At 64.6% G+C, this 23,034-nt stretch overlaps 1 protein-coding gene and 1 pseudogene across 1 annotated transcript in view; one reads left to right on the top strand and one right to left on the bottom strand.

Annotated features, from left to right (window-relative positions):
- Positions 1–10,275: 10,275 nt before the first annotated feature.
- LOC120595362 (uncharacterized) lies at positions 10,276–10,394 on the bottom strand (annotated as a pseudogene).
- A 3,726-nt stretch (positions 10,395–14,120) lies between these two features.
- Positions 14,121–23,034, top strand: part of KLF13 (KLF transcription factor 13) — a 35,127-nt gene continuing 26,213 nt past the window's right edge. The window contains exon 1 of the mRNA XM_039853384.1: positions 14,121–15,139. Within this exon, the coding sequence (XP_039709318.1) occupies positions 14,557–15,139 (583 nt within the window). The 5' untranslated portion in view covers positions 14,121–14,556. The remainder of the gene's footprint in view (positions 15,140–23,034) is intronic.

The raw sequence follows: 23,034 nt of genomic DNA, 5'->3' as shown, positions 1-23,034 counted from the left end.
GCGAAGCACCTGTCCACTCACCCGACACGCGTGTCTTCACACCCACCTGGAGGGCAGGCCCGGCGTGGCTCCTGGCCACCATGTCAGCCTGGGAAGCAGCCCTGCTTGTCCTTTCGGCCCCCACCCCCCGCCCGGCACACCCCTTCCTCCCCCAGAAACCCTGGGCCCACGGATGCCCACACCTGCAGGGAAGAGGCCCTGGGGAGGCCCGCGGGGGCCCAGGAAGCAGGCGTGGCTGCTCAGCAGGGGACTTCCAGGTCCCTGGTGCCTGCTGCATGGTCTGGAAGAGGTACAGGCTCCGGGTGGGCATGTCCCCTGGGCCTGCAGTCCCCTCGCGGTGGGGAGGAGCACAGCTGGAGGAAGGCTCCGGAACTGGGCTCCCCGCCCTGTGTGACGGAGGGATGCTGGGGCCGGGGGACGCTAGAGGGGTCACCCTGGGGTCCGGTCTGGGCTGGGGGAGGGTGGTGGCTCCTTCACCAGGATGGGGCTTTGTAGGAAGCGGCCGGGTGCGAGCCGTGCAGGTTTGCCCGGTGTCACTGCAAGTATTGGTTACCTGGCGCGATATTCCGTCAGGCGGACGATGCCGCACACCGGCCAACGCACACCGGCCACCGCCCACCGGCCACCGCCCCGTCGCCCCTGACTCGGAGAAGGACGGGGTGTGAGGGCAGGCGTCCGCAGTCAGCAGACGTGGCCCGGGTGTCCTCGCCCTTCTATCATTATGAAAGCCACGCTCCCGGGGATCACCCCTGGGTGTGGAGCCCTGAGTTCAGGGGTTGCCTTTTGCTCCTTGTGGCCAAGTGTGGCCCAGGCTGCGGGCCCCGCGTAGAAGCCGCTTGGGCTGGGAAGGGCACAGAGTATGCGGGAGCCGGGGGTCAGGCCCGGGGCCTGGCTCTGTCCCCCAGCGCCTGGCGGGGTGACGCCACGGCCCCACCCTGCGCCTCGGGGCCGAGGCTCTGAGGATGCTGGACTCAGAGTCCCCCTCACGGAGACGGGGCTAACGACAGACAAAAGAACAAGGCTCGGGTGACGTCGGGCCTAGACCCAACGAGGAAGCCAGGTTGAGCCCCCTGGACGAGAGGCCGCCCCTGTTTTAAGCTCTGTGTTTTCTCCCATCCCCAGGGTACCCCCGAACCCCCGCCTGGCTGGGCTGCCGCTGTGAGGGGTCAGATGCAAGGACGCAGAGGACGACACGGGCTCACCCCCCACCCGCCACCCGCCCCTCTGCCGTCACGTGTCCACCCGCCAGGCGGAGGCCCACAATGCGGCTTTGTGAGGCAGCTGGCTCCGAGCACACGCGTGTCTGGGGCAGCCCGGGCGGGCGGCGGTGCCAGCCCTGGGGGCCCACGAATCCGGGCTGGGGAGGGAGGCGCGCCCCGCCCGCCCCCCAGGGCTGGGGCTGCGCCGTCCAGGAAACACGTGGGCTGGCCCGGGACCTTCAGCCCCCCGACTAGGAGGGCCTGCGGGGCGCCCTGGCACCCACGGGCCTCTCTGGGCTGCATCAGTCACCAGGGTGTCCAGCAGAGCCCGCTAGTGTCAGGTGACCCGGTCAGTTTGTAAAGCTTTTCATGTAAGTTTGGTGCAGACGTAAAACACCCTTTTTCAGTGGAATGATTATGGCCGATAGGGGTTGTTTGGTGACGATGCCCTTCATTGACAGAATCGAAAGCTGGCAACTCTATCGTTAGCCTCTTAGAAAAAGTGGTTCGGGAAGCCGCCAAGCGCCGACCCCACGGTGCCGGCTGGGGCCACGTGGCAGAGCATCTGGCGGGTGGCGGGGGGGTGGCCCTGGTGCGTGAGCAGCGCTGGCCCCGCACGCTGGCACCGGGCAGGGCGGGGTCCTCCCGGCCCGCGGCCTTCTCCCCTCCGGACCAGGTCCTGCTGGTCCCTGCCCGTCCCTGCCCGTCCTTCCTCGTCCCCACACAGCGGGCTCCCGCCGGCCGTCACGGCCAGGGGCGAGGGGACACCCTCTGCGGCCCTGGGCGGTAGGACCCCGGCTGTGGGAGCAGTGTGGGCATGGCATCTGCTCTGCGTGGACAGGAGGGGACAGCCTTCTGGGACCCTGCAGCCACACGGCACCCCAGGGACCACACGGTCCTCCAACCGCCCGGGGGACTTCATCAGGCAGGTCCATCTGGAGGGAGCGGCCGGGGACGGGGTTCTCCGGGAATAAGCCTGGCAGGAAGATGGCTTTGCGGTCACCGGTCACTGGTCCCCGAGACGTCCGCCTCGGCGCCCCGCTCCGAGTGCGTGGGCGGGTGTCAGACTCAGCCGAGGAAGAGACCAGCTCAGATACGCTCATCCCTCTGCCTCGTCCTGCTTCCTTCCTCGGCCTCATGCTCCCGAGCATTCGGTGACAGCCCCGCGCCGGGACCTCCGCCCAGCGGGGTGTGGTCCCCAGGCTGAGCTTCCGCTGAGCTGGCTTTTCCTTGTTCCCCAGAGAGGGGAAGGCACGGCCCCTGGGGCGGCCGCCCCAGAACCTGGAAGCCACGGGAGGTGGCCAAGGGGACACATGCCATCGCTCTGAGCCAGTGTCCTCATCTCAGCAGTGGGGACTCAGGGGAGAAAAACTCACGCACGAAGCACCGAACGATGATCCCAGGGCAGGAGAGTGTCCGGGCCCCCCGTGGGGGGGCGGGACACGGCCGGGCCAGAGGGGAGACAGGCTGTGGACCCACCGCAAGGTGGCCGGGCCCCGAGCTGGAGTGGCCTGGCCGCCGCTGGGGGAGGGGACCCTGCTGGTCCCAGGGCCAGAGTGGAGATGACACAGGCCTGTTTCTGGGCTTTGCCGCTGTGGGGCCGAGTGGGGAGGCTCCCTACTGAGGCACCCCGGGAAGCCGAGACCTGGGCAGAGACGGGACTGGGGGGCGGGAAGGAGACGAAGAAGGGGGTGCGGGGCAAGCGGCTGGCTGGACTGCTGGGCTGAGAGCAGCTAGTGGAACGGGGGTGCGGTCCAGTCCCGGATCTCAGACGAGGCCACTGAGGCCGGAGAGGCCGACACTTGTCCCCAAAGCCCAAAGCGCCTTCAGGAGTGCTGAGAGGCTGCATTCGATGGAAAAAGCATAACCTTTAAATAGATTCAACCTAAAATAGAGCCTACTATCGAAGCGACAGATGCTTAATTTCTCAAAATATTTCTGTCCTTATGCTGGGCCAGGTCACCTTGGTTTCACGGGGGATTTTTTGTGGTTGTCGTAGAGCAGAAAGAGCCACACCCCACACGCGTCGTGACCGTGCTGGCACTGGCCCCTCAGCCCAGAGAAGTCACCATGGCCGGGCGCGGGGCTGTGCCAACAACCCGGAGCCCTCACGCCCAGCCCCACCGAGCCGGGAGAGGGGCCTCGTCTGGCGGGAAGGCGGATGGGGCAGGTGTCCTCGGCCTCCTCCGAAGTTGGCATTCGGAACCACTGGCCCCCAAACCCCTCGGCGGGAGGAAGAACCGTCGCCGTGGTGATCAGTGGCCGGTGCTCACACAGGTGTCTGTGCAAGGCAGAGCAGACCGCGGGGCGGGGGGCTCAGGTTCTTCCCCACCCCCCACCCTGAACAGCTGAGAGCAGACGAGACCCGGGAGGGCATGTGACAAAGCCACCCGCACGAGACATCCGTATACCTGGAGCGTCACGTGGGTTTTCTGTGCTGTTCATGAGGCTTCTGTTTACTCTTTAAAAGGCATTTCGGTCGCTGCTGCCTACGAGTGTGGCTCGCCACCCCCCTTCCCTGAGCACAGTGTGAGAGCTAAACTCTGTGGCCCCGACCCGGCCCCTCCTAATTCCAGCCCCGCTGCTCATGTGAGCGGCAGAAGGCGACAGGAGGGGTCCTGAGGGAGCGGGGACACGTGCAGAGGCCCCGACAGGGCTGGCGAGCAGGTCGTGGGCTGTGGGCGAGACAGTGGTGACAGGGAGTAGGAGGCCGCTGCCCGGAGCTCGCCCGGCGGGGTCCCCGCTGGGCACAGGGCCGCCCGCCCCCGGAGACGTGGCCTGTACTGTCCCTCTTCTCTGGCTGGTATTTATCGGGAGGATGCTCGGGTGACAGTTCAGGGCTGCACCCCGCCGTTTATGACGAGGGGGCGAGGGCTACGCGGTCCCCTGCACCTGCCGTGGGAGGCCACCGGCCTCTGTCCGCACAGCCCTTCCCCCGCTCTAAAGCACCATCCCGCCCCTTACCCCAGTGTCTCCTTGCGGAGGTGACCCAGGTCACACCTCATTTTACAGACGGGAGACTGAGCCCCAGGGGTCACAGGGCCGTGCCCGCTGCACACCCGGGGTCACGGAGGTGCCACGGGGGTGGGGGGCATCCTGCCAGGGGCCTGTGGCAGGGCTTTGTGCTTGGGGCTCTGCCAGTTGCCGCGGTGACGGGTTGAGTGGCCACCTCGCCCCGAGGCTGTCCGCTTCCGCGGGAGGTGATCTCTGTCTCCAGGAGTGTGTGTGTGACCGCGGCCACCCTGCCCGGCACCTCGTCCCTCTTCCCTGGGCCCAGTGGACACCGGTGACGCTCGGCCCCACAGGGGCACCGACTCCCCGCTCCCAGCCGCCTCGGTGCCCGGCGTCAGGACGCGGAGCACCCCCTTCCTGCTTCGCCGACGGGTTCTGTGTCATGCGTGGACGGACCGGAACCCGTTAACCCAGCCGGCTGCGAACAACGAACCCGTGAGGAATGGTCCAGACGCCCCTCACGTGGCCCGGGGAGGGTGTTTGCGGGGGACGCTCGGGGCGGCGCGGCTGGAGATGGGCGTGAGCGTTTCCGAGTCCGGCGAGCACGTTGCCGTCCGCGGTTGCCCGCCACGCTCCGGGCCTGGACGTGGGCTTTTTCCTGTCACCAAGGCCCCACGGCGGGCTTTTCCCGTCCTCGTCCTACAGACCGACGAGGAGAGCAGAGCTCAGAGCAACGTGGGCATTTGCCAGGTCACCGTCCAGCCTGGCGACGCCGGGCCGTCCCTGTGGTCACGCGGGCCCAGGGACCCGGGGCTGCTTCCTCCTGCCGTGGGCCAGCCTCCGCCGGGGAGGAGCCGCCCCTCCTGGGGCCTGGGCACCTGCAGGCCTCCTGCCGAGGCCGTCCGCCTGGACGCTGTCCCCGGCCTGGCAGGCTCTGCCTGAGCGTCGCCTGCTCGGAGGGCCCTCTGCCAGCTGCCAGGCCGCCTTCTTCCCGGCCGATGCACGACTCGAGGTGCTGCCCTCCGGCCTCCGCTTCCGTGCTCTGGTCCTGTCGCTGCCTGGCTGAGCCGAGAGGCCCCCAGACCAGGCCCCTGCCTGACACAGAGCCGGGGCAGGGCTCAGGAGGCCTGGCTGGGGGACAGTGGGGACGCTGGGGGACAGTGGGGTGCTGGGGGACAGTGAGGATGGCTGGGGACAGTAGGTCAGGCTGGGGGACAGTGGGTCGGGCTGGGGACCCAGTGGGGATGGCTGAGGACAGTAGGTCAGGCTGGGGGACAATGCGAGATACTAAGGAGACAATGGAAAGAGACTAGAAGAGACAGAAATGAGGAGACACACCTAGAGAGTGAGAAGTAAGTGCCTAGAGAGACAGAGAGTAAAGTACTAGAGACAATGCAGGGGTTTCCACTAAGTACAATGATAGAGGAATACTAGAGGGAACAGTAAAATTACTTCTAGGGAGACAATAGGAGATGCTAAAGAGACAATGAAAGGAGTACTAAGTACAAATGAGATAACTACAAGGAGAGACAATGAGTATTATAAGAGTACAAGTAAAGGATAAGCTAGAGACAATGCAAAGGCTAGAGAGCACAGATAAAGAGAGATAACTAGAGACAATAAGTCAAACTGAAAGAGACAGTAATGAAGATACTGAGAGAGACAGTGGAAATACTAGGGAACAAATGGGGAACACTAAGTACAAGTAAGTGCTAGGGAGACAAAAAAGAAATGAGAGTGCTAGGGAACAATGAGATAAGCTAGAGACAAAAATACAAAGAACACTAAGGCTGAAATAAAGAGAGTACTAAGACAAATGAAAATAACTTCAAGGCAATAGGAATACTTCTTGGGGACAGTACGGTGCTGGGGGACAGTGGGGCTGGCTGGGGACAGTGGGGACAGGCCGGGCCAGCTTAGGAACCCCCGGTGAGGGGGACCTGGCCTCATCTGCATCACAGATGAGGGGGCTCCCAGGACCGCCTCCTGCATTTGCATGACAGAAGCGATCACCCAAAGCCTCAGAGCCACCGCTCTGGTGGCTTTGTGGAGAGTCCCTGCAATGCTCCGCAAGCCTTGGGAAATGGTCCCCAGCACAGGTCATCCCGGGCTCCACAGCCACCCGGCTGACAAAAGCCACATTGTGCGGCCGGCGGCAGCTGCCAGCATCTGTTCCCTGCGCTGCCTCCCAGGAGCCTCGAGGCTCAGCCGTGCAAACGCCGCCCTGGCTAGGGACACGGCCAAGGCCGCAGACCGCACCCTGAACACGGCCGGGGACAGAAAAATGCGCTTCCCCGGTGCACCTGGTGACTCACGGTGACCCGGGACTTGAAAAAGGGAAGAACAGCACCGTGGCCCACACGCCTGCGGCTTAGGCGCCCCCAAAGCCCCAGCACGCGCAAGCGATGGTGGACGTTGGCCGTTAGCGCCGGCCGCCAGGTTTGGGGGCGTTTCGTTACGCAGCACGCGCTGACGAACAGCGAGCGGCTAACGATGGCCGTCAGGACAAGGACAGAGGGAAAGGTGACAGAGAAACGACGCTTTTCCCGGAGAGAACGGAGTGAAGTGTCCACGATTTTTACTTTTTAAGCATGTCGGGGTTTTTCGAAGTAAATAACGTTACAATCAGGGAGCGGTCGAAACGTGGCATTCGGAGTGTGGCGGAGGAGCCAGCCGGGGACATTGACAGAGCCATTCGCCGTGGGAAGGGGACCCCCAGGTCAGGCAGAAGGGCAGAACGACAGCCCTCGCCCAGCCATCAGAGGGGGCTCCGGGGAGGCGGAGGGCTCGCCACTCGGGGCCCCCGAGGGAAGCCACCAGGCAGCCGTGAGCACCGGGGACCCTCGAGTCGGCCCCTCAGGCGAACACAGACCACATCGAATCCCCCGAGGCTCACTTAGCTCGCCCGCAGGGTCCAGACCTCAGTGGGATTTCTCTCCCCGGGATTGAGAGAGGCCACTTTCCTTTGGTCACGCTCCGGGACAGTCGCTCCCTGGGTCGGAGGCCCACGTTTGCTCCAGTTACGGAAGCCGGCGCCTCTTATGACCGGGCGTCGCGAGTCCCGAAGCATCTCTGCCCCCGCGTCCCGAGCTGGGAGGGGTGTCAAGAAACGTGTGGTCATTTACAAAGAATGGAACAGAACCACAACGACGTTTAAAGCCGCCTTGCGACACGGCAATGGTTTCTGCCTCGGAGGGCGAGGTCCGGGCGAGGTCGGTCCCAGCCGCCCCACAGGCCTCCCGGGGAGGGAGGGCAGTCCCCGCTCTGTCTGGACCTCTCCATGCTGATGGCACACGGCGAAGTGTGCGTGAGCACCAGCGTGGCTCGTCCCCGGGCCGGCCAGGGGCGTCTGCGGCCCAGTCCTGGAGTCCAGCCCTCTCGGTCCAGGACTTACCGCTTCATAGCGACACCTAGGCAGATAAAGGTCCTTAAGGGAACACTTCAAGGGGACAACAGGATGTGGCTAGAAAACACCCCCATTCACTGGGCACCTCTGTCCCGAGGGGCTGCAGGGCCGAGGCGCTGGGCACGGGGGCGGTGGCGAGGAGCCTTGTCTGGTGACTGACCCCTGGGCTGGCCCAGAACCCAGGGCGTCTTTTGATCCCTGGAGAGGGGCCTTCGGAGGGCCCGCCTCGCGGTCACTCACCGGACCGGATGCAGACCGCTCACAGGCGGGGAGTCAGCTGTTCCAGAAGGGGCTATTTCTGGACTTTAGGGCAGGGACTCATGGTCGGAGGTGGCAGCCTCCTGGTCACTCTCGAGTTATCGGCAATGCGGTTAACACGGATTCCTTCTCGATGCTTCCCTTGCTTCTCCTTGGGGGGAAAATATCAGTGGCCCCCGGCATGTGGCTCCGGGCTTTGCCCACGAGAGAAGTTTCACTGTCAAGGCCAACACCAAATACAATGCCGAAGCGGGGAGCCCCAGTTCAAAGAACCTCCAGGAGAAAGAAGCAGCTCGGTCTACGTTTTGAAAATGTTTTACGCCAAGAGGTTTAAGTATAAAATCAGGCCTCGTGTGCTTCTCCGCAGAAGCCCAAAGCCCAGAAAATGACTGAGCGTAAGGGGACGTCAGGGGTGGATGGATGGTCCCCCGGAGGTGACAGCAGACACCGTGTGGCCGTCCACAGCTCGCCTGACAGCGAGTGGCACGACCCCGCCTCCCTGCCCGTGGTTTGGTGACACCGAAGTGACACGGTCTGGTGCTCCTGCCCCGCGGGCCAGCCCTGGCCACGTGCTCCATGCAGAAGGAAGCCGGGACCCCGCATCGTCCACGCTGGGGAGACGGGGCCTCCGCGACAGCCCGAGCGGGCCTCGCGTGCGCGTGCGTCGCGGACCCGGTCACCGCCTCTCCCGTCCCTCCACGGCTCGGCCGCAGGAGCGTTTCTGGTTTTAATCTTCCCCCACGTCAACATGCGCCAGATGTGAAGTCATCTGGGGCCTGATGGGTTACTTTGCGCTGAGGACCCCCGGAGGGGGACAAGGAAACAGGATTTCTTACTGCACCCCCATGTCACACAGCCGAGAATGGCTCGACCACCTCTCCATGCATCAGTCGGTGGTGAATGCGATGAGGCCTCTGAGCAGAAGTTCACCGGACCGTCCAGGTCTGAAGGGGTCACTCTCGAGGGCCGCGGATGCTCGGGGGTTGACGCTGTGTTTGTTTCATTCATTTATGTATTTATTTATTATTACGTATTTTATTAAATTTATCGGAGTGACATCGTTTAATAAACTCAGATTAATCAGGTTAACGAAGTCCTATTTAGTATGAATGGTTCTTTACGATATTGTGAGCAAGTCAGGGGACAGGCGGAAGCGGGCGGGGGAGGGGAGGGAGACTCGGGAGCTTACGAGGGACCCCGGGCCGGGTGACGAGGACGCTGCTGTCCTCTGCAAGTGGAAGGCGCCGAGCATCAGGACATCGCGGTAGCTGGTCCTGGGTGAACCCGGCCACCCTCGGCCCGGCTCCAGGCCACAGCTTGTGAGCAGATGCGGGACGTAGAAGCGGCAGCTCCCCTGGGGAGGAGGGGGGACAATGCGCAGAGAATCCCCTGCGGGTCCCCGCGGCCCGGCTGCCACCAGGAAGCCAGGTAGACCCCGAACCATCATGGCTCAAACACGGGGACGGTTCGAGAGAGGGCTCGCGGCCAGATTTCTGGGTGCCAGGCTCTTCCGTTTGCTGGCGCCACCATCGCCTGGGGCTGCGTCTTCATGGCATCCGGCTGACGCGGGGAAAAGCCCGGATGCGGGAGCAGCCCGCGGCCCCTCGGGCCGTAGTCCCAGCCGGGACTCAGGCCCCTGGTTACACCTGAGCACACAGGTGCGTGGGGAGTGTGGGCCGTCGCTGCCGCGGAAAGCGGGGATGGACTTCGCGGGCGCGTGAGCGCGCTCAGGCTGCTGTGACACGTCACGGACGGGAGGCTGATGAACCCCAGGCCTTTGCTTCTCGGCGTCCGCGGGGCTGGAAGTCCAAGGTCGCGGCCGGTTGCGTGTCTGGCGAGGGCAGCTTTCTGGTCGCCGGAGTTCTGGGGGGCTGGGGGGCTCCTTTATGAGGGTGCTAATCCCGCTCACCTGGGCTCTATCCTCATGACCTAATTACCCGTCTAGACTCCACGCCGTAACACCCTCACATCGTTGGCCCCCAAGGAGGGTGTCCCCAGGTGCCTCCTTGGGGACACAGCATGGCCAGAAATAAACCATCGGGATTTGCAGGCAACACCGCCCGGCCTCTTCTACCTCACCTCCTCAGGAAGTGTCCCCACAGCTTCTGACCCGGCCCAGCCGGGCCCGGTGGCCCTCGGTGCCGCCCCTTCCCTTCCGTCTCGATGCTTCTGGGGCTCGCCTCCCTCTTTCTTGGTTAATATTGTCTTTTTGGTGAAGTATTAGCTCTGGAACCTTCCGACCATGAAAAGGGATGCATGGAAGGGAGATTTTTTCCGAGAGCTCGCGCATTTAAACGTACAGTTGACCTTTGAATAATGTGGGGGTTAGGGCTGCTGACCCTCTACACGGTCAAAAACCTGGGTATAACTGACTCCCTAAAAGATTAACCACTAATAGCCTGCTGTTGGCCAGAAGCCTGACTAATCTCAGCAACAGTCGAGTAAGACTTTTTTTTTTTATGCCGACAGCACCTAATCTTCCTAGGCGGTCTCCCATCCAAGTACTAACCAGGCCCGACCCTGCTCAGCTTCCGAGATCAGACGGGATCGGGCTTGTTCAGGGTGGCGTGGCCACAGACAAGACTTATTTTGTATGTTACACACATTATATACCGTAGTTTCGTGACAAAGGAAGCTAAAGGAAATGTTACTATGAAAATCATAAGAGAAAATCCATTTACAGTCCGCATAAACGGACTCGGGCCGGTATGTCCCGCGCTGCCCAGGGCCAGGTGGCCTTGGTTCCACCTGGGCTGGGTGCAGGAGGGACAGAGACCCCCCCTCCGGTGTCTTGCTTCTGCCCGCCCCCTGCCTCTCTCTGGCGACCTGCTTCTGAACGGGACATCTTTTGTCCCCAGTACTCAGAACCGCAAGGCCATGTGCCTCGGGGTAGGGCCGTGCGTTCCCGCTGCGCTGGCCTCTGTGGCCTCCTGGACACCCGTTCTTCAGCTGGGGGAGACTAGACCGTCCTTGGATGAACTCACGGATGGTCACCTCGGTTACCTGCGTCCTCTCTGGTCACTCCTTGGCGGGGGGGTCCTGTTGTTATTTCCTCCGCGGACTTTCTGGATGGTTCTCTCAGTTTTGTTGTTTTCTGTATTTCCCATTTTTGGTTCTTTTTGGTTCCGCTTTCACTGAGATATCCTCAGTGTGCTCGCCCAATTCCTCTCTTGAGGATTTTTTTCCCCTGCCTTATTTTAAGTTTCCGAGAACGCTCTTGGTTTGTTCTCTGAATTTGTCTGCGTGTGCCCCTTCTCGGGTAGCTTTTAATTTCCCTGACGGCATCACGCATGGTTATGTTGTGTACTTCTGTGCAGTGTGTTTCCTCCAAGCTGCTTCTAAAAAAAATCTCTGGGGCTTTAGATTTCATGACATGGGCTTTCCCGAGATGCCAGGGCGGCTGTGGCTGCCTATGAGGATAGAAGCCCCGCACGCGTGCCTGGGGCTCGCTCACTGCGGCCTTCCCTCTAGGGCGATCTGGCTGATTAGTGAGGGAACCGCAGGTGTCAGAATGTTCAGGTGTCCACATGGACCCCGTGTGTCCGACGTGCCGGGAAACAGCCTTCTAAAGGGATCTGGGGGTGGGCTCCGGATGTTCATTTAATCGCCCTGTCCCCATTACGGGACCTCTGCCCTTAATTGTGTGTGGTGTCTCCAAGCCCAAGATGCTTCTTTGACCTTCTCTGGACAATACACACACAGTCCTGTCAGGATGGGGCAGGGTGCATAGGGTGACAGAGGGAAGCTGGGCATCTGAGTGCTTCACAGGCGGACTTTTAGCCAATTACTATCTTAGACTCCCATCCTCAACACATCCAGAGGTACCTAGTGCCGCCCGTTCGTGAACCTTCTGGAGATTCCGCAGTTTGTTCTTGGCTCCCCTTCCTGGCCACCATTTCAGGGTTCCGTTCCCTCCGTCTGCTGAGCATGTGAGCTCCAAAAAGGTGTGTGGCCGCTCGTCTCTCCCTCGTCTCCCCGTCCTTGCCCAAGTCCACCTCACGACAAACTGTCATGTCAGGAGGCTGCAGAGGTCAGTCAGCCCATGCCGAGACTCTAGCACCTTCGTCAGGAGCCCCGGCCACCTTTCCGGTCCAGCCTCGACCTCCCCAGCCACACCCCCAAGCACCTGCTCTCACCTGATCTTTATTGTTTATTCTGTTGCTTCCGACGCTTGGTCCCACTCGCCCTCATGCATACAGAAGCCACCTCTGTCAAATCCTCTTTAGCAAGGAAAATAGAGACCTGCAGCTAAATCGAGGTTTTTCCGGGGAACAGAACTGTATCTGCCTGGAGATGCTGCCACGTGGGGTTGTGACAAAGGCTTCTAGGCCCGATTCCATTGCAATCATCGAATGCTTGAGAAACCAGCCAGGCCCGAGGCCTGTTTCGGGCTGTGGACGGGGGTGGGGTGTGCATCAGCATGGGGATCCTTGGCCCAGTGGCCGCCTCTCACCCAGGGCGGGTGTCTCGTCCACGGCCGTCTCCCAGTGCATACTCATACTGGACGGATGCCGACCAGTGTGTGTTCAGGTCGAGGTGACCCAGCTGGAGAGGTGACCGGGAGGGGATGGGTGACTGGTAAGTCTGTGTAGGGCCAGCTCCATTCTTAATGACGGGCCTGATTGTGACATGTGGTGGGACTGGAGGCTCGCTGTGAATCATTATTTGGTGGGAACACAATCTCTTAAATGTCATCAATACAAGACTGCCTGGAAGAATGATTACTTCCTGTCAACAGGAGACCCCCTTGGAGGGACGTGATCTGTCGCAGGACGAAGGGAAGTCTTCCCAGACGACACCGGCTTCATCAGTGAGAGGGGACTTTAGGCTTTTAGGTCTAAGACCAGGGCGCTCAGCCATCCAGGCGTTTATTGTCCACCATAACGTGCAACTCAGAATGCTTGTCTCAGGTCCTCTCGTCTTACCTGGAAAGTGTTTTTTTTCTACCCAGCCCCCACATCAACTCGGTGAGAAATGGCCTTTCCTAATTCCGGGCGCAGGCTGACTTCGCCCCAGCGCCCCTCCTCTGGGGTCCACAGGGGCGCGCGCCCTGGCTGCCCTCACTGTCCAGGCTCCCGCTCGTGCGGCCGGCACGTTCGAACGCGCATCGCGGCGAGCGGACCGGGGCGGTCTCCCGGGTCCGGGACGCACTCGGCCCCCGGGCGGTAGGAAGTTACGCACGGGCCACCCGGGTGATGGCACAGGGCTGGACAGGAGCGGTGGGGGCGGCGCGGGCGAGAGCGAGGGCGCCGGTGAGCGTCAAGGCCAAGTTGGCGGGACGAGGAGACCGCGAGCGTTTCCTCCCGGAGGCCCGGACGCTCGGTGGGCGGGTGGGTGGGTGGGACGCGGTGGGCGCGGTCCTCGCAGCGGGTGGCGTTTGAAGCCTCCGCGACCGCGGCGGGAGGCCTGGGCGCGGAGGGGGAGGAAGGGGCCCCGCGTTCCCGAGCGGCCGCCCCAGCACGTAGCTCGCTCCCGCGAGCACGGGACGGCGGTGGGCACGACGCCCACGCTGCCAGGGTCCCCGCCAGCCCGGGGCCAGTCGCGGAGCTCGCGGTGCTTCCCACGGGAGCGGCCCCGCCCCGGGCGTGACCCCGCTTCCGGCCGAGCGGCGCCGAGGGCCCGGAGCGCAGCAGGGAAAGACCGCGAGGGGCCAGCGGCCTGAGTCCCGGGGCGCGGCCGCCCCGGAGCCCGACTGTGTGGGCGCGGCCGACGGTCCTGCGCCGGGCCGGAGCGGACACGCCTCCCCGCGGCGCAAATCTCGCTCGCGGGGGGGAGGAGAAGCGCAGGCGAGCCCCGCCGGAGCGCACCCACCCCGGCGGCTTCGGGCGCAGCCGAGGGTACAAAGGGGCGCCCTCCCTCCCCCGCGCTCGCCTCCACGCCGGGGCTCGAGGCTGTCACCGTACAAAGGTCTGGCAGGAAGATGCCCAGCGGGGACCCCGCGGCGGGGGAGGGCGCGCAGCGGCCCCGCCCCGGCCCGCCGCCCTCGGACGACGTGCGTCCTCGTGCCCGACCCTCAGCTCCCATTTCCGCCCCGCCTCCCGCGGGCCACGGGGCACGCCCATTGGCGCGCGCGGGACCCGAGGCCGAGGCCGCCTCTCCTGAGGTCCGGATTGGTCCGGCCGCGCGCCCACGGACCAATGGCGCCCGGCCCTGTCCTGGCCCACGCCCCCTCCCGAGGCGCGGGCGCGCGGCCGCTCCATCCTGCCGGTGCGCGCTCCGGGGTCCCCGCCCCCTCCGCGCGCGCGCAGCCCGCCGCGGCCGCCGCCGCCGCCTGTAACCTGCGCCGCCAGGATGTGGCTGGGGGCTGACGTCGGGTCCAGATGTGGCCCCGGCCCCGCCCACCCCCGGGGCCGGGCCGCCCACACCGAGCCGCGGCGCGCGCGGCTGCTGTCCCGCCTGCCACAATGCACGGCGAGGCTGCGGCCGCGACTTGGCGCGGTCGTCCCTAACGTCGCCGCTCGGCATCCTTAGGACGGGCCGCCCCTGAGACCCCCCTCGGGGACCCCGTTCGTCCGCACCCTCCCATGCGCTCACTCTTCGGTGCCCGGCCGGGCGGGCGCCTCGCGGACGCGGAGCCGCGCGGGTGACGGCGGAGGCGGCCGCACGCCCAGCCCAGCCCGCGGAGAGGGCGCGCCGCGCTCCCGCCCCCCGCCCGCTCCCCGGAGGCCGTGGGTGCGGATGCGCCGCTGACGCCGCGCAGCGCCGAGCAGTGCCGCCGGCCCGCCGGCCGGAGCCCGCAGCATGGCAGCCGCCGCCTATGTGGACCACTTCGCCGCCGAGTGCCTCGTGTCCATGTCGAGCCGCGCGGTCGTGCACGGGCCGCGGGAGGGGCCGGAGTCCGGACCCGAGGGCGCGGCCACCGCCGTGGCCGCCACGCTGCCCCGCGTCGAGGAGCGCCGCGACGGCAAGGACAGCGCCTCGCTCTTCGTGGTGGCGCGGATCCTAGCGGACCTCAACCAGCAGGCGCCGGCGCCCGCCCCGGCGGAGCGCAGAGAGGGCGCCGCGGCCCGGAAGGCGAGGACCCCCTGCCGCCTGCCTCCCGCGCCGCCCGCCGGCCCCGAGCGCGCTTCCCCCGGCGGCGAAGGAGCCGCCGCCGCCGCGCCCCTCAGCCCCGCGTGGAGCGAGCCCGAGGCGGGGCTGGAGCCCGAGCAGGAGCCGGGGCCCGCGGGGAGCGGCGAGCCCGGCCTCAGACAAAGGGGCCGGCGGGGCCGAAGTCGCGCCGACCTCGAGTCCCCGCAGAGAAAGCACAAGTGCCACTACGCGGGCTGCGAGAAAGTTTACGGGAAATCCTCGCACCTCAAGGCGCACCTGAGAACTCACACAGGTCAGTGGGGCGGCCGGGGCGCCCCGGGCGCGCGGACCGGGGTCAATGCCAGCCGCCGGGCCACGCCCCCGGAGCCGCCCGCGGGGGCGCCAGAGCGGCCGGGCCGGGTACGGCCGGGGCCTCGCCCCTTCCCCCCGCCGCTCGGTCCTGCGGGCGGCCCCGCGCGAGGCGGGTCCCGGCGCTCGGAGCCGGCGCCCGCCAGGCGACCGCGCCCCCGCCGGCACGCCCCCTCCCCGGGCGCGCTCGGGCGGGGCCGCGGGGGCGGATGTCGTCATCTGGGTCGGGGGCGGGGACCCCGCCCAGGCCTGGGGAGGGGGGAGGCGCGGCGCGGGCAGGTGCGGGCGAGTTGGGTGAGGGCCCCGGGGACCGATCGCGGAGCTGCGTGGCCGGGGTACCCGGGAGCGGCGTGGGACGGGGTGGCCTTGCCCCGCCCCTCCCCCGCCGGCCGGGCGCGCGCTCGGAGGGGCGGGCCCGGCCCGGGCGCGCGGCGGGCGAAGTTCACGCGGGGACAGGGCTCCCTCCAGCCACTCGGCACATTCTTCGCTCTCCTCTTCCTGTAATTTTTCCTGCGCTCTAAGGTTTAATTTGTCGAAACCAGAGCCAGAGAGGCAGGGACGCGGGGGGCGGTCCGGGTTCCCAGTCCGCTGCTCTTTGTGGGGGCCCCGCCCATCCGGCCGGCGGGGGCGCGCCCGACCCCTGGGGCTCTGCGGTGGGGCGGCGCTTTCTCCTGAAAGCCGTGCGCTGCCCACCGCCCGTGGTCCCGCGCCGCCTCCTCGCGGCCCCGCGCTCACCTGCCGCGCGGGCCGGATGCGGGCAGCGGGCACCTGCACGCGGGTGGGCGGCCGGGGCCGGCAGTCCGGGGACCGCGCGCCGCCGCGCGCCCTCCGACCCCGGGGAAGCACTTCCCATCGCGCGCGCCCGCGACCTGGGAGTTGATGCATCTGCGGTTAGTGGCTGTTTAAACACTGAAGTGGAAACATTTTAAGGGGTGGCTGCCTTCCTCTCCCCGTTCGGTCTAAGGAATCGCGCATCTCCTCTGGGCTCACGCGAACTTTTCGGTGACATCTAACTCTTCCACATTGGTCGCCAATTCAAAACCTGTGTGTTTAGGCCATGTCCTCCTTACCGAAGGTTTTGCCCTCTCGTTCGTAAAATAGTTCACAAGGTGATTCAAAGACTGGTTTCGAAAACTACAGCGCCTGCGAGACCCTAGAGCCGAAAGGCTGGTTTCCGTCGGGAGAAATTGGTCCTGAGCAGGTCCCGGGTCTGCAGGCGTCGAGGACCGCGGACCCCGGTCTCATGCTGTGGCGGGCGGTGGGGTCCAGGGCGAAGGCAGGGCCAGTTCTAGGCATTCGGGGTCGGAATTAAGGGTGTGCGGCCCCAGACGGGAGGTGGGGTTTGCGTAGGGGTGTTGCTTGGGAACGTCCCTGCAGGGGTGGGTGTGGTCGTGAGGGGAGGGGCCGGGCTAGGTTTGGAGCCCAGTGGACCCCGAGTGCGGGGGGCGGGGGCCGCGCTTGGGGCGTGGCTGGTGTTGAGCGCGGCTTTGCGGGGCGAGGCCGGTACTGGGCGGGCGGCTTAATGATTGGAAAACCTTTCTGCAGCCAGTGTCTCGGTGGCCTCCCACCCGGCAGCGCCCGGTGGCCCGGTCCTCGTTGCGGAGGGGTGGCCGAGGGCGGGGCTCTTCATCGTGAGCGGGGCGGGCACTGGGTCGGCTCCCCACCCGCTCCCGTCCAGGCTCTGTGGACCCTGAACCGGCCCCTCGTCTAGCGGGTTGGGGCAGGGTCTCCGGGGAGCCTGGAAAGCCAAAGTGGGCCGACGAGAAGGGAACCCACACTCTGCCTGAGGGGTGCTACGTCTATTATCAGTGGGGGGAGCCTGCCCCGTCGCCCGTGTGGGCAGAAGCTCAAGGCCCCAGCTCCAGGGCGGGTGCGAACTTCCCTTGGGGGCCCTTGGAAATGCAGGGTCCCGGGTCCCGGATACCGACCTTGGCCGAGCATTGCGGTTTAAGTGGTGCCAGGTGAAACATTCTGAATGGAGAGGCCGCCCCTGACCAGGGCGCCTCCGGAAGTGGCCGCGCGTCCCCAGCCCGCGCGGGGCGTCCGTGGTGCGGGCAGGCAGCCCCAGAAGGCGCGCGCAGCAGGCCCTGACTCTGCGGTGGCTCTGGTTCGGTTGGTGGGGCTTCTCTGTAGGCAGCGGCTTAGGTCGCACGGGGCCTTCTATTCCTCTAGGGACCCCAGCTCGCGCAATTTAGTGGCAGGGCGACTATCAAGCCCCTTCACCAGGAGGCCAGTTGGCGGCTCGCACTTCTGGCTCTGTGTCTAGAGCCGGTTCGCAGACGGGGGCAGTTTGGCCGCGTCTCCCCTGACCTGGGAAGTCGGCGAAACCAAGTGAGAAGTGTGGGGATCAGCTTCGACTCTGGGGAACCCTGGCCTTCCCCCGGCTCTGCTCCGACACCCCCAACACCTGAGCTACCTGTCCCGGTCAGCTGGGGGGCGGTGCTTCCGCCCGCAGTGGTCATCAGGCCTGGTCACCCTGTCGCATTTCTGGTTGATGGAGCAAACACAGGGACAAAACAAACACAGGACTTTCTGGGTAACCTAGGCCACTTCCTGCACGCTTGATCCTGGCTTCCCAGCCCCGACTTGGGGCCCACGCTCAGACCGGCTCCGGGGAGGTCGCCGGGCCAGGGGCAGAGTTTCTTGCAGGCTGAAGGGCTTTGGTGTGAAAATTCGGGACTTGCAGAAGGGAAGCCCCTCCCCACCCCAGCCCCCAGGTCCCACGTCTGAAGATTTCCTGCTTGTTCCCGAGACTGGCTGGGGGGTTGGGGGGTGGGGCTTGGTGGGCCTCTAGGGGAATGGCCACCCAGTCCTCCTTGTCAGAGATGCCCCGAGTACATTTTACACGTGTGTCCCCACAAAAAAAATATTCTCAGAACGCCTCTGTGCCCTGTCTAATCCGCGAACTCCTCGGACTGCCCACCTCAGCGGGTCTGGGGCCTGGGGCCTGGCCGGAGAAGCGGGCACTGTGCCGTGCGAGGCCCCCCACCTCCCGCAGACCCCAGAGGCAGCCCTGGTCACCTGCCCTGTTTGGGGTGGTTGTTGGGTAAGACTGCATTCTCTCCGCCACGTTCTGTAGTAGTTTGGGTGGGGCTCGTCTGAAACTTATCTTTAGCCACCAAACAAGTGTTTGATGGAGCACGAGAGATGACTGGAGACCGGGGTTTTTCGGCCCCCTGCACAAACTCTGGATGTTTCCAGGCGCACAGCTGGAAGGACCCCTTGCAGGTGACCTGGCGGCAGTGGCCTCGGGAAGGCGGCCTGTAGGGATGAGTGGCCAGGATGGCTCTCTCAGGGCAGAGCGGGCTGGCCGAGGGCCGGCGCTTCGCCTGGGGCACAGCCAGGCCTCCGCCCGCCCTGCCCCCGCACAGCCTGGGGCTGCCAGGGCGCCTGCTTGTGAAACTTCAGCCAGCACAGAAGGATGGCCTCGCCCCTGATGGCGCCTCTTCCTCGGCCCCGTGGTGCGTGTGCGTGACCGCACGCGTGGGCACGGACGTGGGCGTGTACAGAGCACGTGTGCAGAGTCCTAGCAAACACAGCCTCGGGCTGCCGTCCGCGCGTGCGCTTATCAGTAAGGCTCAGATGGGTCATTCTTCCTGGCTGCGTGGTGCTCCCCAGGTGGCCCCGTGACCATGACCGCTCAGCCTCCCACCTGCCGGAGGGACGGCCACCTTGCCTATGTCTTAAAGCCCCGGCCGTGGGCCCCAGTGACAGCAGCTGTCTGGCCTGCGGCTGAGACCCTCGCAGACGCGCTGTTTTTGGAGAAAATGGGCCTCGTCCGCGCCGGGGTTCCCGCTGCATCGCTGTGCTACCTTTTTTTTTTTAAGCCCCTCCCAGTTCTTCCGCAGGGGAGAGAGCGTTTAAAACGCCACCAGCCAAACCGCTGTGCCCCGCGTGTCCCACCCCACTCCGCTGCCTGTGCCCTTGGCGTACCCCGCGGCCCAGCCGGGTGAGCCCGGCCCCCACCCCTCTGGTGCCTCCGGGCACAGCTGGCGCTGGCCCGGCAGGTGCTCTTTGCTCCCCTCCCCCTTCGGGCTGGATGAGGCCTGGGGATGCGGGTGGGGGGGGCCAGATCTCAGGGACACACCAGAGGCCGGGGCCTGGCCCTCCAGAGTGGGCGCCCTGAAGTCCTCTGTGCAGTGGCTCACGGCGGCCTGCGCACTCAGGTCCTGGGGCTCTGACTTCACCCCGAATCCAGCCAGTTGTCTGGTTCCAGGCAACACAGCAGAAATGCCAAGGGCAAGCTCCAGGCGCAGGAGCTCAGAGCAGGGGAGGGGTGGGGCCTGTGCACATCACTGTCACCACACGTGTGCGTGCGCGTGTGTGTATCTCCGTGTGCTGTGTGTATGTGCATGTGTATCTCTGTGTGCATGTATGCATGTTTGTGCATGTGTGTATGTGTGTGTGCATGTGCATGCCTCTATGTGAGTGTATCTGTGTGCATGATAGCTGTATGTGTCGCGTGTATGCATATATGTGCATAAAGGCTCGTTTATATGATGGTGCATGCATCACTACTTAGCATACCTAATGAAGTGATATATCCTGCATGTGTATGTGTGTGCCAATATGTGCATGGGTCGCGTCTTGATATCCACGTGTAGCCAGTGTATGTGCATGTGTGCATGCATGTCACGCCATCCTGTGTGAGTGTGTCTGTATCTGCGCTGTGCGGTAGTGCTGCTTGTATCCAGCATTGTGTATGGCACGCCATATCTGTGCGTAATGAGTGCGGCATGCGCATACGCGCCTGTCAGTGTGCATATCGTACATCTTGGCGTGTGCATGCGACACCTGTGCATGTGCATGTGCATCTCTGCGTGTGCGTGTGTGTGGAAGTACATAACTGACGAAACCCCGCAAACCCAGCCTGCCCTGGACCGATCGCGGGGTGCTGTGACCAGGGTGCTGAGCTCGTCGCCCCGAGGCCCGCTCCCTGTAGCTGCCGACTCCTAACGCGCTTGCAATGGCTAGGTGGGGTGCTGGCGAGGTGTCGGGGCGCTGGCGAGGCCTTAAGGAGGAGTTAAAATCATTTTCGAAATAAAAACGCTCTTGGCTCTCACAGTCGCGTGTCACGGGGCCAGCGTTGCTCCGTTCGGAGGTTTACCGTGAGCGTTCAGTCTCCACAAGGACCCCATGCAATGCGGACCATTCTCGTTATTAGTGTTCAAAGGTCAGTAAGGCCCAGATGGGTCAATACGCCCAGGGTCAGCCAGCAGGTGAGCGGGGAGCTGGCCTTCTGCCCGGCGGCCGCGCCTCTGAGTGTGGCTGTGCCCACTGTGCCCACTGCCGCTCCTGCCTGGACCTGTGTTCCAGGCGAGGACAGGGGCGCAGGGCCTCACGGTGCTAGAAATCTGCACGTCCCCAGCTTGCTGCTCCCCGCAAACTTCATGGCGGCCGCGGCGTCACGGGAACAGTGTCGCGAACTCTCGCATGCTTCTCTCCCCGATTTGCCAGCTGATACCGTGTATGTGTGCGTGTGCGTGCGTGCATATGTGTGCGTGTGCATGTGACACCTGACACGTAATTTCTCCGTCCCTCCGTCCTCCCTCGGCGTGTGCTCCCCCTTCCCCGCCCCCCCCGTTTGTAGCCTAGTGCACAGTCCAGACCTCGCCTTCCTCCCGGTACCCCGGCCCGTGTGGACCCCGGGGCGCAGCCTGTCACCCCTCACGCTCGGCTGTCCTGTACCCTCTGTCTGGAATGGCCCATCTTTGGTTGACTTGGAGGAAAGCCCACAGTCTGTATTGGCCTGATGCTTTTTTCATGACTAGATCGAGTTTTAAACAGTTTTTGGTCCAAAACACGACAGGTGGGTGCGGGCACTTCCCTGCCCCGCAGTGGGGAGGCACGTGTGACGTCGCGTTGTCCCGTTGCTGGGTCACGTGGTTGAGGATTCTCCAGTATAAAGAGACGTCCTCTTCGTGGCAGTCGACGAGGAACTTGTGGGGTGACACTCTGAGGCTGTGGCTGTTTGGAGGGCCCCGTGCTGTGCTCGACAGGCGTGGCGTCTGTCCTGTAACTGGTCACCTGCCCTTGGAACTCAGGGCAGCTCGGCCGAGTCTTAGGGGCTCCCTTCCCCAGACAAACCAGACGCCCTAACTTTAAACGAAGACGTTTCCCATGGGGGTCAGGGGCATGTTCTTGGTCGGCCCGGGTGGGGCCTGAAGGTTGCGGTGGGTCTCCACATGCTTTCCAGAAAAAGCCCATGTCGGCCTGAGCCCGCACAGCCGACCCTGTCTTCTCCAGACGTCAACTTCCCGTCCAGATGGAAGTGAACTTGAGAGGACTCTCTCCGGCTTGGCGGTTCAGACGCTAACGTTGTACGCTCCTGGGGGTCGTTTGTCATTAGGCACTTCGTGTGCGACACATCGTCACCCAGCCCAAAGCTCTGCCTCTGAAGGCACGTGCACACACGTGCGTACACGCACAGGTGCACACAGGCATGCGTGCACACACACGTACGTACACACGCGCACGCACACGAACACACACGTGGTGTCCTGGTCAGTGCTGTGTGGTTGAACTGAGCACCCAGACCTGGGTGGGTTTACGTGGACCCGAGTCTGGGTCACTTGCTCTCTTTCCGGGCTCAAGGTCACCTGTGCCTGGCCCCTGGCACCTGCAGAGCACAAGCTCCCCTCCCGGCTGCCCTCGCTCCCGTCAGTGCTGGGCTCTGGCCTGTCCCCTGCCCCGGCCGCTCCTGGCCAGGCGGGGTCAGTGCCACTGGCCATGGGCGTTTGGTCGTGGTGGGCGGCCTTGACCAGTCCGCGGTTCTCGTCCGCGTTGCTGCGTGCAGACGGGGCAGAGGGCGCGTGCCGCGTGCTCTCACTTTGGGGCGCATCTGTCTCGGGGGGAGGTCTGTTGATTGTTCTGCTTTCCGAAGTTCATCGCACAGAAACGCTCACTGACCAGGAACTTGGCTCCATTCCGTGGCCACTGGCCAGTCTGTCCCAAGGTGACCTGTTTGGAAATGCGCTGGGCCCTGACGCCGCAGATTAACCGAGCCTGTGCTGCTGCCACCGGGGCGTGGCCTGCCCGCATGGCCGGGGGACCCGTGGTGCCCTGGGGGCATCAGGGAAGAGCTCTGCGCAAACGGGCCTGGATTGAAAACCGCCCGGCGGACAGCGCGTGGCCCGATGCCGGTGCCGGGCTCCTGTCCCAGAAGGAGCTTCTGAAGCTGGCGTCCTGGCCGGCGACTGTCACCTGCAAACACGGGCCAGTCGGAAGGGAGTTTGGACGTGGGATGGGGCGAAGTGGGTTCAGAGGAGCTCGGGGGGCTTCCCGGCCCCCGCCCAGGGCCACTGAGCAGACATAGCGGGGTCGGGCGGGGGGCCCAGGGCGGGGCGTCCTCGCCTGGGTGGGTGACACAGACCCGAGCTCGGCCCCTAGCTTTCCTGCCTGTCTCTAACTCTCTCTCATTGTGTCACTGGTCACTAAGAAAGAGATGAGAGAGCTGGGTTTGGGGCCGGAGGAAGGAGCCCCAGTTCATGGAGGGTCTGCGGGGAGGGGTTGGGAAACAGAGCTCGGCCCTTTGGGGGGCCGAGGGGGGCAGGGCCCGGGGGCCAGGCGTGTCCTTGGCACTGGCTTGTGTTTTCCCTGGCCGTCGGCTGGGCGAGTTGCTCAAAACTGTGTCTGGGATCAGCGGGCGGGCCTGGGGCTGGGGGCCGGCCCCATGGGTCCACCCCAGGCATCCGAGCAGTGACCAACCCCAGCACGGTTTCTCCGAAGGAGGGACGAATTAGAGTTGCCGCCGATACTAAATGAAGCTACGTGACAAGTGAGGGTCACTTAGCAGGCTCTCTGAGCTCCGGCCATCTGCTTCCCTTGATTGGCTGCCCA

The sequence above is a fragment of the Pteropus medius genome, unplaced genomic scaffold, assembly GCF_902729225.1.
Source record: "Pteropus medius unplaced genomic scaffold, Ma_sr-lr_union100, whole genome shotgun sequence".
Classification (NCBI taxonomy): domain Eukaryota; kingdom Metazoa; phylum Chordata; class Mammalia; order Chiroptera; family Pteropodidae; genus Pteropus; species Pteropus medius.
This window is presented reverse-complemented; position numbering and strand designations above follow the sequence as displayed.